Source organism: Musa acuminata, chromosome BXJ2-3, assembly GCF_036884655.1.
Source record: "Musa acuminata AAA Group cultivar baxijiao chromosome BXJ2-3, Cavendish_Baxijiao_AAA, whole genome shotgun sequence".
Taxonomy (NCBI): Eukaryota; Viridiplantae; Streptophyta; class Magnoliopsida; order Zingiberales; family Musaceae; genus Musa; species Musa acuminata.
The window spans coordinates 38,818,495-38,832,071 of NC_088340.1; the positions used below are offsets into that span (position 1 = coordinate 38,818,495).

The window sequence follows — 13,577 nt, forward strand, 5'->3', positions numbered from 1 at the left end:
GCAAATCTCTTGATGTTTGCGTGTGTGTGTGTGTTTAACCATGCATATTTCTATGTACTCTCCAACACCAAATGGAAACTATTGGATGCAGATGCTGACCAATCTCTGAGACAAGATGCTATCTGCCAGCTTCATGCATCAACATGCCAAGCTTCGCTCAACATTTCAAGCTTATGAACTCTTCATCTACCTTTGCTTCAAGATGAGAGGATCACACCATGTAGTCTGTGCAGAGCCCGTTTAGATAAGCAACAAAACAATCAACCTCGAACGCTAATTTCCCTCCCCGTATCTTCAAACTCCACCTTCGTTCCTGCAACACATGCAGCCCATCATGGACAAAAATTCTACTTTTACAACGTTGGAGAGAGAGAGAGAGAGAGAGAGAGAGAGAGAGAGAGAGAGAGAGCAGAGTGCAGCTGCAGAGCATGACAACGCCACTCCGGTTTGTGTCCCCGAAGCCAACGCCTCTCTTTGTCTCCATCCTCCCTGCACACTCTCTCTGCTTGGTTCGCACCTTTTTTACTTCTCTCTCCAAGAAATGCCTGCAAAGGTCCTATCTTTTTCACCTGCCTACCCAATCCAAGCCCACCCATGGCGGCTTCCCTCCGTGAGCTCCTCTCCCAAGAGAGCACACATCTCCATCCGAAGCCCCGTAAGTCCCCGAGGCCCGGCACCCCTCCCCTTTGCGCCGACCGCCGGAGCTTCGACCGCCCCCGCCGCCGCAGCGGCTGCTCCAGCCGCCCCTCCGACCTCTCCAGCTCTAACTCCAACGCCTCCAGGGTGAACTCCCTCGGGTCTGCTCCCCCCAGGTCCTTGGTCTCTGCCGCCGCCGCCGACGACTACGTCGACGACGACCCCTCGGCCGACGAGGCAGCGGCCCGCGCCGTCGTCTCCGTCCTCTCCGGCTACGCCGGTCGGTTCTTGAAAGATGAGGCTTTCCGCCGGCGGCTGCGCGACAAGTGCACGGCGTGTATCGCCACGGCCCGGAAGGGGGTCGCCCACGCGGTGCTGGCGAACCTGGAGCTCGGGATCGAGAGCATCGAGCGGCTGGCGGAGGAGGGCCCCCATGGCGCGCCCAGAGACTCCAAGATCCGATCTTTGCGGAACTCCATCCGGCTGCTGAGCGTGGTGGCCTCGCTCAACTCCCCCCGGTCGCGGGCCGGCGGGTACACCTGCGGCGTGCCGAACGCCCACCTGTCCGCGTGCGCGCAGCTCTACCTCGCCGTCGTGTACAAGATAGAGAGGAACGACCGGGTCTCCGCCAAGCACCTCCTCCAGGTGTTCGTGGACGCGCCCTACCTTGCCCGGAAGAACCTTCTACCGGACCTCTGGGACCATTTCCTGCTCCCCCACCTGCTCCACCTCAAGGTGTGGTATAACAAGGAGGTGGAGCTCGTCGCGAGCTGGGATGCGGAGGACAGGGACCAGAGGATGAAGGGCTTGAACAGAGCTTACAATGACCAAATGGACGCCGGCACTGCTCAGTTCGCGGTCTACTACAGGGACTGGATCAAATCTGGCGGGAAGGCGCCGCCCGTCCCTACCGTCTCGTTGCCGCCGAGACCCAGTTACCTCGAGCCATGGGGGAAGAGATCCCTGTCATTGTCGCGGAGTTCGATCAATAGAGACCTGTACGTGACAATGTCTCTTTTGTTGCTTGATCTTATGCTTGCTCGATACGTTCTTTTGCTGTCTTATGTGACTATAAATTTAACGAAGGTATCAAGCGGTGTTCGGTCTGTCATTGGAACCGGAAGATATCGGCGACAACGGTGTCCTGATTGATGACATGCAATCAGCTTTGGAGAGGGAATTTGATGGTAATTCAGCTAGCTGCAAGCGTGGGAGCCTTCTCCATGTGAGTCAATGCAGCTTCTTCGTTTCGGTGAATAGTTGGAAGTTTGATTAACCTTTCTGCATTATTGGTGTCTTTTACAATGGAATCTGCCTGACATATATGTAATAAAATAAGCTAATCGTTAATAAACAGACAAACATGTCCTGGATTGCTTCTTGCACAAGTGATCTAGATGCTGTAGAAAGATCTGTTTGGGTCCTTGGGAATCTTGTCCAGGACATCCCTAGAAAAAAACTTGGTGGTGGTGTTTCATATTCAGGAATTGTTCTTTGCATGCCTCTGAAATCCTCTTCAGCTGGGAAGCATGAAGAGAGAATACTGCTCCAAGAATCTTGTCGATATGGTCCTGCTTACATGCCTAGACATCAAGTAAGGAGTCACAGTGCTTGGTTTTGTTACTATTCTACTGCTATTTCTGTTAATCAACCATGCCTCTGATTTGTGCGGCACAGTGAGATGTACCAGGAAAAAGTTTTCAGATTGTAGAGTGTCAGTGTTCTTTGACATGCCTGATTTTGTTAAACTTAGAATTTACAAAATATTCTTATCCCCAGACCTTTGTGCTATGTGCTATTACTATTACTATTGAGGAATGTATGACAATCACTATGATTTTTCAAATCATGCATAGAATAATCAGGATGATTTTAACCCTTTTCCATCTTCTGATCTTTTTTCCTCCAAAATGCCCACTTAGATGCTACCTGTAAAAAGGATCCTTATGTAATTTTTTTTCCCCTTTAAATCTTGACTTAGATGTCAACCAGAAAATGAAAAGAAAGTAAACCACTATCCTGCTTCACATACTCAAGCACATTTGTGCACCATCTTTGTGGCCCAATTTCATATATACCTCTGCTCACATGTAATTTCACATGTACTGTCATAAAGTTTGAAATATAACAGATATAATTCTAAAGTTTACAACCTTCCATGAATACCCTCGAAGATATCTGGGATACCATAATAAACCTCATTAATGCCATCAGAAATATTCGCACAAAGGTAGTCATATATTTAAAAAATTAGGCATATATGATAAATTTGAAACTTTAAAAGACAACTATGATACTTGCAACTTTAGATGGCCTTGAGAAAGTTTTCTTTTTCCAACTTTTACGTCTATGCAGTCCGTTCAGCATGCTTGCTCTATGATTTAACAGCTTGTTATGTTGTGGCTGTGGTGTCGTTTCTCTACTATCAAGACTGTATTTTATCAAGTCCAGGAAGAGAAACAATTTAATATTCTTGCAGATTTCCATATGGTTAGAGAGAAATTCTGCCTTTAATTATTTGGAAAAAAGTAACTTTTTTGTGATCCGGTAACTGTTCAGTTTCTCAAGTGTTGCTTGTTTTTTGAATAGACAGAGCAACACTGGGGTTAAACAAAGAGAACCAGACACAGTGCGAGAGCATCCAATCTCTGGAGCAGCTTCTGTACCCCGCAAATCACATTCTTTTCGATTATTCTCTTGTCGAAGCATGCCGGATGCAGCTTCAGTTCATCATGCACAAACTCCTAAAAAAGATTTTGCTGTAATTGGCAGCCAACCATGCAGCAACGTGCAATCATCAAGTCTTAGCCGAGCAATTGATCTTATTTCTCAATCCGATAATCTTAAAGAATGTGAAGCTGCAGTTCACATAATTGCAAAAGCTTGGCATTGTACACAAGGAGGTACTGCTCTTGTGACAGCGTTGTCAACATCATCTGTGATTGAGGGTCTTCTGGAGGTAAATTTTACTTCTAAAGATGACGAAGTACTAGAGTTATCGATCTTGATCTTAGCAGAGTTGGTTGCAAGGAATGATGTGAACAGACAGGTGGTACTGCATGCAGATCCACAGCTTGAGATTTTCTTGAGACTGTTGAGGAATCACAATCTTTTCTTAAAGGCAGCAGTAGTGCTTTACCTGCTAAAACCAAAGGCCAAGCAGATGCTGTCCTTGGATTGGATACCATTAGTTTTGCGGGTTCTGGACTTTGGAGATGAAATGCAGACTTTGTTTACTGTACAATGCCATCCCAAATCAGCTGCATTCTACCTTCTAGAACAGCTTCTTATGGGTTTTGATGTGGACAGAAATGTTGAGAACTCGAAACAGTTGGTTGCCCTTGGTGGATTGGACCTCCTGATCAGAAGACTTGAAGCAGGTGATGCTCAGGAGAGTAGAAACTGTGCTTCACTCTTAGCAAGATGTATACGAGCAGATGGAAGCTGCAGACAGTACTTGGCAATGAACATAAAGAAAACTCCCATAGTTCAACTCCTAGGGAACCAACAAAAGTCCCATGGAAGTGCGATTTCTTTGCTGAGTGAGCTGCTCTGTCTCAACAGGTCTGGTTTAAATCTCTAAGCTGCATTTTGCCTGTAGCCAATATTTTTTCTGATTTTCTGTGGATATTTTCTATAGCAATAATATTGCTCAATAATGTTACTAATGGGAAGTATCTATTCAGCACCTGTTTGGAGGACAGATATTTCAGATAAATAAATGCTAAAATTTTATCAACTAATTGTATACCATATGAGAATCTGGCTTTTAGGGAATTGTTGGATTATGTAAATTATCATATCGAGTAATGGCAAGATCTTAGGGTACCGAAATCACTTAAATTCTGTAATGTTTGTAATGAACATTGTTAATGACCAACTAAATTGAATGATATAATCCACTAATAATTGTCCCAACTGGAAACTTCCTTTGGTTTATATTTGATCCATTCTTCTTATTAAACAGAACAACACAGATTATGACATTACTGAAGGAGCTAAAAGATGACGGTTTCCTGAACATAATGCATGTCCTATTGGTTTATCTACACCAAGCACCGCTTGAACAACGCCCAGTAGCAGCAGCACTTCTTTTGCAGCTTGATCTTCTGGTACATCTTCCAGACCAATTGTTTTTTATGTGTTAGTTTCTTAATAGTTCCATTTTAGATCTATGTGCAGTCTCCATATGCCAATTATGTTTCAGGGAGATCCTTTGCAGTACAGTATCCACAGAGAAGAGGCAATTGATGCTTTAATAGCAGCCCTGGAACGCAATTTGCACAATAAGAAGAACCAGGAGAAGTGCAGCAGAGCTCTTTTGCTCTTGGGGGGCAGGTTTTCTTGTTCGGGAGAGGCCACATCAGAGGCATGGTTACTTAAGCGAGCAGGTCTACATGATAGCCTTTCAGATTCATTCAGAAGCAAAGAGATTTTTGTAGATGACAATATGAGACCGGTAGGTTTTTATTCTAACAGAGAATAACATTGCATTAGCCATGACATCCAACAAGCAGATCTGGTTTAACAGCTTACAAGCTGGCTGTTCTTTTAATAGTCTTCTGCAATGATATAGAAGCTATAACATTCCTACTCTGAATTTTGAAGTATGCCATAGCCTTATATTTATCTTTAAGATTCAAATATCAAAATGAGGAACATTTATGGATTGATATGTGGAATTACCCTATGGCTTGACATCATTTGGTTAATCTTTCTCATGTAAAAACATTTTGCAATGACCCATGCACTGAGCCACCTTAACCAATATATTAAATCTAGTTTGTAGTGTTGTCTGACTAGTTGGACCTCTTTACATAAAAGGTAGACAACTTTTAAAGTTAATTTGCACTATGGTAACATGAAAGAGAGAAAACCAATAAGTTGGAGGTAGGGAAATATTTAGTCACGATAATATGTTTTTAAGCGTGAACCTCATGAAGGGAAAAAAAATCTAAATTTTATGCATCTTTGCAGAATGCTGGTGTTTGTTTCATAGCACATCACAAATATGGGGCATCTCCATCCTGAGCATTGATCTGGATTGTTGTTCCCTCAGTCTATATGGATAGGCCATTCTGTTATTGTGTTCAGAGTATTACATCTCTATGTTCACTGTTGTAGATTGTGACACTCTTAACTCTTTGTGCACTATATGGAATTTATTGAAATGAAGAAGAATCTTGTCTCTATGCTAAAAATTTATGACATTCTACTAGTTTCTCTACAGGCCCATCGAAAAATTTTGAGTTAATTGCGAGGCTTATGCCTGCTATAGTATGAAGAAAAAACAAACACAAATTTCTTCAATATAAAAGTTACTTCCTCTAGTAGGTACAATACAAAAATACTGTTATGTAATTGTCATACATCACTGAGCTTGACCATTCTTACTCCCAATTAGTTTGTAAATATTGATGTTGATCGACATTTAGATCTCACTTGAAAATTTGTATTGCTATGGCAAGTGATGTAATTGCGGAAGCTTTGTTAAGTTTGTTTCTCCCATACATTTCTCTTACAATCTAGAGTAATAATGAAATTAATTTGCATTGTTCTTTGCTATATCTAAACCTCTTATTTGGGCTGTTTGTCTTCTTCTTTATTCTCTTCTATGATTGCTGTTATATGTGCCTCACCCACTTGTAAGTGATGTGTTTGCGATATTGCCTGTTATGTGTGAAATTCCACCTGCAAAATCCATCCCTTCTGATGTTTCTAAAAGTCTTCTGTGGTATCAGTTGTTTGGACATTCCTCTAAATCTACTCAGATTAAGTATTAGGCTTTGTTTTTGTCTCTTGTGAAGTAATCAACCTATCTTCATCATTATTATATATTTCATTGCCTAGAGTAATCATTTTATTTCAAGAGATGGCATTTGTTTTATATCGATGGAAAATTTTGTGTGGTAGATCAATATATGTGATTCCTTGCTGAGACGATTTATTGTAATTACCAGGAAGAAGAAAAAGTTACTGAAGAATGGCTTAGGAAGTTGTCCATTGTCTTGTTAACTAGTGGTAATAAAAGGTTCCTGGTTGCTCTATCAAATTGCATGGCTGATGGGATCCCTGGTCTAGCACGCTCATGCCTTGTTACAGTCGCATGGATGAGCAGTTCCCTTGTTTCATGGCATAATGTGAACCATCTGCAGTCTCTAGTTTGCTCAACTCTAGCACCTCGCTTGTTCGAGAGCCTGAGCTATCATAGAGCACAAGAAGAGAGGGTTTTGGCTTCACTCTCACTATTCAACTTTGTTAGATATCCAGGTAATGTAACTGCTTCCTTTTCTCCTCGTAATTTCTTTTTTGTCATTTTCTTAGCATGCTAAATGGAAGGTCCTTTTTGACTTGTACATAATTAGATGTCAATGTATGTGCTACTCTGCTTTAGTTTTTATTCATTTTACTGTGCACTCTCAAGCTTAATATATATCAGCAAATGAAAAATCTAAAAGCATTAAACACATTATTAGACTTGAGGAAAGATTCACGCATTGTATGATTAACATGTTATTTTGATGTGTGGCTTGTTGAGTTCATTATTTAAATGTTTGACATTAGAAAATATCTGGAATTGAACCATCCAAGACACTGCACTTGCATTGAAATTGTTTGATGCTACCTGTATAACTCAATCTTTTGCAAATTCAGGAATCTAATGGAAAACTGAATAGGATATCACATTAAACTACAATATTAGATCATGTGATGTGATTATATCACAGGGCATTCCGCATAAGCATTTTTTTTTATGAATATGCATAAATATTCCAAAACTGACTGAATTCGTGCCTTAAAAACATGGTCGGAGAGCATCTAATTCTTTGTTAGAATTTTGTTACTCCTATCTGTCAAGTTCCTTCATTCCAATGAGTCGGTTGGGTTGATGTGGGTCCATCTAGTCTCTTATTCCTCATCCATTGTCCACTTTGTCTCATGAACCACATGAATTTGCCCTCGACTGTTGCTTATGAGCAACAAGCTTCCTTGATTCGTATCAGATGTCCGATCTCTGGAACCTCCTATGTATACCACAACATGTACCTCATGATTGAGGATCTCAATAACCTATCATCTCATGTTGCTTTCATGGTGGGTTTGTACACTCTTTTTGTTTGTTTGGTCCTTGACAGCACCAACTATTGCGAAGCATCAACATCTTTAAGGAAGTGTGAGCAAAATAGGAGTAGGATTTACAATTATTAGCAACATAAGAGTGATTACGGACACTAACAATCTTTGAATATTTTGGTTTTGAGACAATCTAGTGTACCTGTGCTGCATAAATTTTTCTCCCAGCCTTCAAACACAGATGATAGATATAACTTCATTACCTACAAATAACCTCATTTCATGCGGTTATCTGTTTCTTATTTGTTTGTTTGCCCTCGACAGAGTGCCTTCCTAAGCTTTTCCCGATGGACAAAGAAACAATTTGCTCACTCCAAGATCTTGCTCAAGTGACTTGGACTGCGAAAGAACTTCTCTTCGCTTGCTGCAGGTGAGCAATCTGTGCAGTCATAGACGAGAAATATGGCTTGTCGCAGAGATGGCATTCACAAGCGCGATCTCATCGGACGCAGGTGTCCTGTGTAAGTTTCTAGCTTCATTTGTACTTCCTGTCCCCCTAGCAAAGGCAACAAGTACACTTCTTTCCACTTGTAATAAGGCTGTTTCCTCCACAAAATTCAAGCTTAATGTCACTTGCTGCTGAAGTCTGGGCAGGATGGTTTAAGCTCCTGATGCAAAGCTTGATGTAAAAGAGTGTGCTTTGTAGTGTCCTATTCTTAGTGGTACATTTCAAACATTACATGCAATAATTCTTTATTTCCCAGAGATGCATTTCATGGTTTTGCAGAAGAAATTTCCATTGTTCAGCACACATGACTGAATCTTGTTGTTCTTGATCTTAAAGACTATAGAAAGTGGATAATGTGCAGGATTCACAGGTTAGAAAGCTTATAGCCTGTTTAAGAACCCCTCAGCTTGCCACAGCTTACCACTGTCTCATAGATGACTTCTGAACTCTTTCCAAGTCCACTATATTTATAATTAAGGCTTTTTGAAACTATATTTTCAAATTTCCAATCGCATTTGAGGGATCAAACACACAAAACTCATCCACTTTCATGAAAATTCCACTTAAGTTGATTCGCTTTTATCGAATCATACACAAAGTTATTGTGATAAAAACATGCAATAATTGTTCATGTAAACGTATTTGAAGAAGTTAAGTTAGTGACTATTTAAAAATTAGAAAATGTTAATTTTTTTTACGTCCTTTCTTCTTCGAATTAACTCAATGAATTATAACTAAATTAGTAAGAAATAGTTTAAATGCATTAAATGGTGGTCTATTTTATGATATATGAAGTAAAACAATAAAACTCGTTGAGCCGTCTTAGCTCAGCCGGTAGAGCGCGTGGCTTTTAACCACGTGGTCGTGGGTTCGATTCCCACAGACGGCGTTTATTATATATTTTTATTTTTACGTTGAATACACTTGGCTAGCTCGTGCAAAGAATCGCGTACACCATCAAGAAGTCGCGCGCCCATCGGACGGCGAAGAGGGTACGGCTTCACAATCGTAGGTTAAGCAAAGAATCGCTAAGCCGTCTTAGCTCAGCCGGTAGAGCGCGTGGCTTTTAACAACGTGGTCGTCGGTTCGATTCCCACAGACGGCGTTTATAATGTTGTTTTATTTTTACGTTGAATACACGTGGCTACCTCACGCAAAGAATCGCGTACACCATCAGGAAGTCGCGCGCCCATCGGACGGTAGAGCGCGTGGCTTTTAACCACGTGGTCGTGGGTTCGATTCCCACAGACGGCGTTTGCAATATTATTTTATTTTTACGTTTATAATGTTGTTTTATTTTTACGTTGAATACACGTGGCTACCTCACGCAAAGAATCGCGTACACCATCAGGAAGTCGCGCGCCCATCGGACGGTAGAGCGCGTGGCTTTTAACCACGTGGTCGTGGGTTCGATTCCCACAGACGGCGTTTGCAATATTATTTTATTTTTACGTTGAATACACGTGGCTAGCTCGTGCAAAGAATCGCGTACACCATCAGGAAGTCGCGCGCCCATCGGACGGCGGAGAGGGTACGGCTTCACAATTGAAGGTTAAGCAAAGAATCGCAAAGCCGTCTTAGCTCAGCCGGTAGAGCGCGTGGCTTTTAACCACGTGGTCGTGGGTTCGATTCCCACAGACGGCGTTTATAATATTAATTTATTTTTACGTTGAATACACGTGGCTAGCTCGTGCATAGAATCGCGTACATAATCAGGAAGTCGCGCGCCCATCGGACGGCGGAGAGGGTACGGCTTCACGGTCGAAGGTTAAGCACCTCCCTCGTCGCTTTCCCACGACGTCGCCCTCCTCTCGTGGAAGAGAACGCCTCTCAGATCAAGGTCGCAGTTGCGGTCCTCAAATACGGTGAGCTTTTCCTTCTCCTTCTTTCTGTTTACCGATACCCGTCGGCGGATCCCCGTCTGCAATTTGGTCCGTCGAATTCGTTGTTTTATTTTCCTCCCAGATTGTTGCGCTTTCTTTTCGATTAACTCTCTCGTGTTCATGCAGCAGCAAAATTGATACGATCTGGTCCCTAGGTTTTAGGACTTGGATTCACCATCAATATATAAGAGGGTATGTTCCCCCCTCTATTTTCTCTAATCCTTTGATGTATGTATTGATTGCTAAGGTTTGTGATGTTTTTCTGCTTATGTGACTCGTATATTATATATTATGGTATCTAAATCATTCTGCAAATTCTGTTGTGAAGATTGAAGCTAAAGGGAAATTTCATGCTTCATGTCTAATGTTGTTTTATGGCACATATTTGTATATACGGTCTCCCATTTGTTTTCCATGAAAAGAACCTTTAAGTAGTTCTAACTTCTGAGTGTCGATCCTGATTTATACAATATATATTATAAATATATAATATGTGCTTAGATTTCTTTAGCACAAATGCCTACTCCCTGTGCTTATGTATAGACTTTCTTTGCCAAGTGATCTTTGTTGGTGAGTTTTTGATGGCACTACAAGAAGATCAATATGGTCTTATAGGTACAGTAGACTTATATTGTGGATTTATTATAAATTTTATTAGATTATTTAGTGAATCCAATTGATCCTAGTCTAGTTATGATCCATGAGTTACAGAAGCAAAAGCTAACTCTACCCTCTCAACAACAACAATGATGACAACAAACTATAATGTCTCAGTTATTTGGGTTACATGGATCTTTAATTTGTCCAACAATCTTGATAGTCTGCTTTTAGAAGTCAGTGGGGACTCTTTTGTTGATTATGTTGGAATCTGAATAAAACTGAAAGGTATCTTATGAGGTGGTCTAGGAGTCCTAATTTGAGTAGGAAAGTGTTGATCAACTATAGAAATGATTAGTCATGGGTTGCTACATCAGTGTTATGTGGTGTGAAAATGAAGGGTGTACTTTCTTAACCACAGGCCTTCAATATTGCTGTAGTCTAGTTTTCATGTTTACTTCTCTTCCCTCTACTCTTTTACCTCTATTTTTCTTCCCTCTGCTCTCTCCTTATATTGGAATTATCAACTGCATGCCAGAAAACTTCCGAATGTCTGTTTTCCTGACAAAATATATCCGGACACCTGCTGATTTTAGGCTGAGATAAAGAAAGTGCCCCTTATTGTTTGAGATCTCATCCTCAATTTATAGCCTTCTATCATCCTGGGCATTGTTGGTTCTTCTTCTTGTTTGTTTAGAAGTTGGTACTTAATTTAACTAATATTCACATACCAAACGGAAAAACCAATTGTTTCTTCCTTTCTTCTTGGTACATGCATGCATCTAACTCGTGATGCCCACTGATGAAGTCTTAAGATAAAATTATTAGATTAAGAAGAGTCATGACAATGGAATCTAATGAAAGATCTATTGAATTTCATGATGCATAACTCCATCTTTTATGGGAAGTTGTACCAATGTTAAATGCTCAAACAAGAAAATGTTTAGCACTATGTCTAGTATATTAGTATGACTGCCTTGTCTTTCTTACTTGTGAATCTTGAATATTGCCATGTTTTATTTTATGCACTATAACATCATTGATCAAGGATCTTGTCATCAGACTATCCATGTATGGTTTAGCTGAATTACAAGTAGAAGGAGATGAAAATTGCCAAGTTCATGTCATTATGATTCTGTTTAATTATGATGATGTTCGATGATCAACTTCTCTATTTTTTATATCAGTTTTTTTTATTGAACAGTTTCGAGCATTAGCAGATCAGCTTTTCCACAATCCTGATTATCATAAGCATGTGAGTAAGGCAGTTGTAAAGTATTCTTGTCTTCTCTGTTTGCCTTTTCTCCTTGTATCTTTTTAGACAATCTTCATCTGAAAACATAAAATGTTGAACAGAAGCTTCTTAATTGGTTAGCTTTTGTCTGTTCTCTACTTTCATTTTGCATCACTGTGGGAATACCAGATATAGGTGTGACAAAGGGGATGTGAATTCTTAGCATGGAAATATAGTTTTCGGAAGCTCCTTACTAGTTTGCTGTTTTGTACTAGAACATGCCTGAACCTCCTACTACAACACTACCTGTTTAAGCATATTTACCTGAAAATTAACAAAAAATAAATCAGGAATGCTGCTACAATTACTAACTAGCTCAGTCGCCTAAACAACAACAATTCTTTAGTGCAATGTGTTGATACACTTCGGTACCAACTAGTACAATTTTGTCTGGGGTGGAAGAATTGAAAGAGTAAAAGAGAGGCAAGAGGAGAGTAGAGGGAAGCGGAGGAGATGGCAGCATATAGTGGGTAGGATGAGAGGTGGAGGAGGCAATGGCGACATGGTGAGAAGGTGGCAACAGGGAGGAGGTGGAGGGGATAGAGAGAGGCATTTACAGAGAAACAGAAGAATCGACATCGAAAGAGGCATGACATGACAATTACATATTGAGGATAGCCTAGCTTCTTCTTATCATTGATGTTTATACACTGCATTAACCAATCTGGGCTTCAGGCTGGTGGTTGTCACTCCTTTTGTGGGAAAGTCATTTTCAGAGTACTGGTAGTTGTTTCCTTTAGTAATTGGAGTCATGACATAAACAGCTCGGAGATGATAAGTCCATTTATTCTTCTATTATATCAAATCAATAATATGCTTCACAAAACTTGATTTTTATCTTCTCAGCTTAAACATTTGAAGAAACATTATGAAGGCTGTGTTCCCATGGAGTCCAAGAAGTACCTGAAAATAATGAAAAGGTTTTGGCTTCTTAATCGTGTCTTCCTCTTTAATTTGCAATCCAAAAGTTCATCATTGTTACTAACCTTAAATCTTTTCTTTTTGGAGAATGGGAAGATCACTTGACCCTACAAACAGTTGCAGACCGAGTAATTTTGAATTGAACTGTTCATTCTCTGCTTCCTGATTTAGAACAGGCTTTTAGGCATTTAGTCTGCCCAATAGCTGATGTGCCAGATTTTTTTTTGTGCAATTATTGTATGTGTATATGTATATTCTTCTTCTAAACTATGCTTGTAGTATGAAGTGCATCAAAGTTCTTCTCCCTCGAGGGTTGTGATATAGAAATGGCCTCAGGATATGGGAAGATTTATTGCGTGATTAAAAGAACAAGAAAAAGAAAACTGAATCTAACCTGACGTGGCAGCCGTTGATCACATCAAGTTTTCAGAAAGCCATGCTGTTGACAATGGGTTAAGTCAAAGCGTCATCAGGTTCATGTGGGGCCCGCATGAGCGGACGGCTGAGATGGGAGATCATGGCAACATATGAGAAGCATCACCGAAACGATATCCTCATGCCCCCAAATTGGACACGTCCACGTACTCGCTATTGTCTTCTTTTCCCTAGCCGGACGCTTACATAGTTCCTTACGCAAGTAGAAACCTTGCCCACGTCGCGATTT

The 13,577-nt window shown here is 40.7% G+C and overlaps 1 protein-coding gene, 1 long non-coding RNA gene and 3 other non-coding genes across 7 annotated transcripts; all 5 read left to right on the forward strand.

The window, feature by feature from the left end:
* The first annotated feature begins 594 nt into the window (after positions 1-594).
* LOC135608128 (putative E3 ubiquitin-protein ligase LIN-2) lies at positions 595-8,473 on the forward strand. Of its 2 annotated transcripts, none has more exons than XM_065100642.1 (7): positions 595-1,634; positions 1,723-1,861; positions 3,230-4,200; positions 4,604-4,748; positions 4,844-5,095; positions 6,597-6,906; positions 8,035-8,473. In XM_065100642.1, the coding sequence occupies exons 1-7, from the start codon at positions 595-597 to the stop codon at positions 8,142-8,144; spliced, it is 2,967 nt and encodes a 988-aa protein (XP_064956714.1). In that variant the 3' UTR covers positions 8,145-8,473. The 2 variants fall into 2 exon arrangements, with proteins under 2 accessions (XP_064956714.1, XP_064956716.1); XM_065100644.1 differs by having other exon boundaries at positions 4,859-5,095.
* A 561-nt stretch (positions 8,474-9,034) lies between these two features.
* TRNAK-UUU (transfer RNA lysine (anticodon UUU)) lies at positions 9,035-9,107 on the forward strand. The gene has a single exon. It is a non-coding gene; the product is annotated as a tRNA-Lys (tRNA).
* Positions 9,108-9,250: 143 nt separating this feature from the next.
* TRNAK-UUU (transfer RNA lysine (anticodon UUU)) lies at positions 9,251-9,323 on the forward strand. Its single transcript has one exon. It is a non-coding gene; the product is annotated as a tRNA-Lys (tRNA).
* A 466-nt stretch (positions 9,324-9,789) lies between these two features.
* Positions 9,790-9,862, forward strand: TRNAK-UUU (transfer RNA lysine (anticodon UUU)). Its single transcript has one exon. It is a non-coding gene; the product is annotated as a tRNA-Lys (tRNA).
* An 87-nt stretch (positions 9,863-9,949) lies between these two features.
* On the forward strand, positions 9,950-13,543 carry LOC135608129 (uncharacterized). 2 transcript variants are annotated; one of them, XR_010485428.1, is made up of 5 exons: positions 9,950-10,083; positions 10,228-10,293; positions 11,903-11,953; positions 12,839-12,912; positions 13,001-13,543. It is a non-coding gene; the product is annotated as an uncharacterized LOC135608129 (long non-coding RNA). The 2 variants fall into 2 exon arrangements; XR_010485427.1 differs by having other exon boundaries at positions 13,010-13,538.
* Positions 13,544-13,577: the final 34 nt, after the last annotated feature.